At 27.1% G+C, this 2,913-nt stretch overlaps 1 protein-coding gene across 1 annotated transcript; it reads right to left on the reverse strand.

The window, feature by feature from the left end:
- Positions 1-1,795: 1,795 nt before the first annotated feature.
- On the reverse strand, positions 1,796-2,351 carry LOC113380265 (glutamyl aminopeptidase-like; the record flags this gene model as incomplete). Its single annotated transcript, XM_026619621.1, has 2 exons — positions 1,796-1,924; positions 2,129-2,351. Coding segments are annotated over 2 exons (352 nt in total), but the record flags the coding sequence as incomplete, so codon positions are not given.
- Positions 2,352-2,913: the final 562 nt, after the last annotated feature.

Here is a 2,913-nt window from a genome sequence, read left to right on the forward strand (position 1 = left end):
ATAATTTTTTGTACGGGAAGTTCCAACAAGTTGCCTTAAGGAACGATGCCGTGCGCCCCACTAGTTTTATTTCAATTTTCAACATCTTTGCTTGTAACTTACAGGTTATGTTGTAAAAATATTACCTATAAGTGTATATATAACTTTTAAGTATAAAAAAATCTGTATTGGAATTTGATGCATTAAAACTGACTACTAAATCACAAGCAAGAATCAGCACGAACCCATAAAACTCGTTCTTAACAAAACTATCAAATGTCTATATACTAAATGTCTATTACCATACCTTTCAATTACTATCCGATCCGCCGCTCGTGACTTCTAAGGGTGCTCCATTTTTCTTGCATCACAAAATATTTCTTGCACAACTAACTACATTATTTATATAGCACTCACTTCTTTTTTTTGTCATTTGTTTTCACTAGAATTCCATAAAGAACTAAGGCGCCTTCAACAAGTGCTGACAGGTCGCCATTTTGTGCAACTTCAGAGTTTTCGATCGGTGAACAGTAGCGCCACAAAGGGTCCAATTTCAAATTTGAATTTTGACTAAATGATATATGCAAATTGTTATAACTTTATTTCACATTTGTAACGCATTGCAAATATAATAAGTATTGAAGTAAAACTTTTTTGTTGCTGTATGAGATGGCATTTAAGTAAGAATAAATACATCATATAACAATTTTGAATAACGCTCATCAGTAATATGGTAACACTCGTGATGCACACATTTATTAGTGTCAACCATTATATATATTTATATGATAATGATGAATTATATATTTATAATAGCATTAAAAATATGTAAAATATTTACAAACAATAATGTAATTAAAGTCATACTTCGGATATGACATTGTCGGTTTGTCATTGTAATTAGCATTTAAAAATGAACCTTCATTAAAGAAATGAAGTAATTGCTGATTAATAAATTCACACAGTAAACTTGTAACAAATAAATAGTTTATTTATAGCATAGATGTCCATTATAAAGTATATATTTATAGAAATGATACAAACCTACACAAACTATTCTTGTGCTTCAACTCTTGTTTAGATTAATAAATCTGAATATCAATTTATTCTTCATTATGCAACTTTGTAATACTTAGCATGATCGAAAAACATGTAGACTTCATCTAAACTACCAAAAATATCTGAGATATAATACTGAAAAGGATATATCTTAGGCATGATAGAATAAAGGTGTACTGCTTCAATATTTTTATGAGCTATAAAAATGAAGATAATTATTATGTTAAACAACGCCAAATATTGTTTTTGCAACTTCACTCGTCATGTAATAATTCTGTTTGAAGAACTTCATGTAATTAAAATTAACATACATTTATTGGCTGATGGTATTTTTTTTACTTATTTGTTGACGATATAATCTCAGTCTTCGAGCAGCTATAAAACCTGTCTTGACTGAAAAATATTTTCTATTTTGACTTGTTTTTTGTTTTAAATCTTGTTTATATATTCATTTAATTATTAATTTGCTCTTATTTAAAATCAAATCAGTGTTAAATTGAACCATATAATATATAAAAGATATACAAAATATATCAATTTTTATTTATACAAAACACAAAAATTAAACGCATATTATTATTGCTCCTATTATTTTTTTACAGACAGAGGAATACCTTGAAATTAAATTAATAACAAAAATATGTACATACTTTATTTATTTAATAAAAAAAAAACTTTCTGTTTAGTTTTACAATTACGTTCGACTTTCAACACTAAAGAGCACTTATATATATTTTTTTAAATCATTTCCTCTCGTTCAACCATTTTGCAACAATGTTTTGTTAACTTTTAACCATTTTATATTATTGGAAACAGTTTCCAGGGCTTGTTTCCGAGCAGCAGCTCCTGCTCCGGCCTCCGGAAATTTGGCAAAGAAGTCAATCATCTAAAAAATTAAATTTTAATTCGGGACATTTTTTTGGTTTTTGTCAAATAACTCAAATACTTCATATAAAACCACCCTTTTCAATTACACAGGGTGAAACTAGATAAAATTTACAACATTTCCTAGGTCACACTTTTATACACTCCGATATAAAAATTTTGAATAAATGATAATTTTGTATCATCTTTCATATCGTCTTTTTACCTCTTTCAGCCTATCCTCAGTAGTAAATCTGTCGGTAACAGATGGAATAAGTCTGCCCAAATTTCTTTCCCCCAATCCGAACCTGTCGATCATTTTTTGCCAATTGTCCTGGACGTATTTCCAGGTTGCATCAGTACTTAAAGGATTTGCAGAAATCGAGGACATGCATTTGAAATAATCCTGCCCTCGAACGTTTTCTTCTAGCCAGGCCAAATCTGTATACCTGGGGAGGAAAATATTGATAAAAATTGATAAAAATTAGATAAAAATTAGATAAAAATTAGATAAAAATAGTATAGAAAGATGATTTTTTGTGCAAAAAGTTTTTTGAAGTTTTGACTAAATATTTAAATAAATGAATGTATATACTCTAGTAGAAAATTATTATTTAAAACCTCTTTTTAGTCAAGAAGGATCTTCTGAGCTAATATATACAACAAAGATTTCAAAATTCGTTAAAAATAATTTAAAATTAAATGAAATGGTAATTTTGATACTAATAATTTTTTTTGAAGTTTAAGCTATTTATTTAAGTCAAAAATGTTTATTTTAGTATATATTTGTTAGTTAAAATCGCTTTTTATACATATATTATTATCGCGTCGTGATATTTCTGAAGTCGATTTAAAGTAGAGTTTGAAAAAGTCATAAAAAATATTTGCAACTTGGTAAAGGCTAAGTTTTCAGAACTATATATTATTTTGAAGTTTTAACTAAATATTTAGAATAAAAAATATATATATACTTTAGTACAAATTTATGATTTAAAATCGTTTTTTATTTAA

This window comes from Ctenocephalides felis, unplaced genomic scaffold, assembly GCF_003426905.1.
Source record: "Ctenocephalides felis isolate EL2017-DRISC unplaced genomic scaffold, ASM342690v1 CF-g0.4_SCAFFOLD_01985, whole genome shotgun sequence".
In the NCBI taxonomy this organism is placed as follows: Eukaryota; Metazoa; Arthropoda; class Insecta; order Siphonaptera; family Pulicidae; genus Ctenocephalides; species Ctenocephalides felis.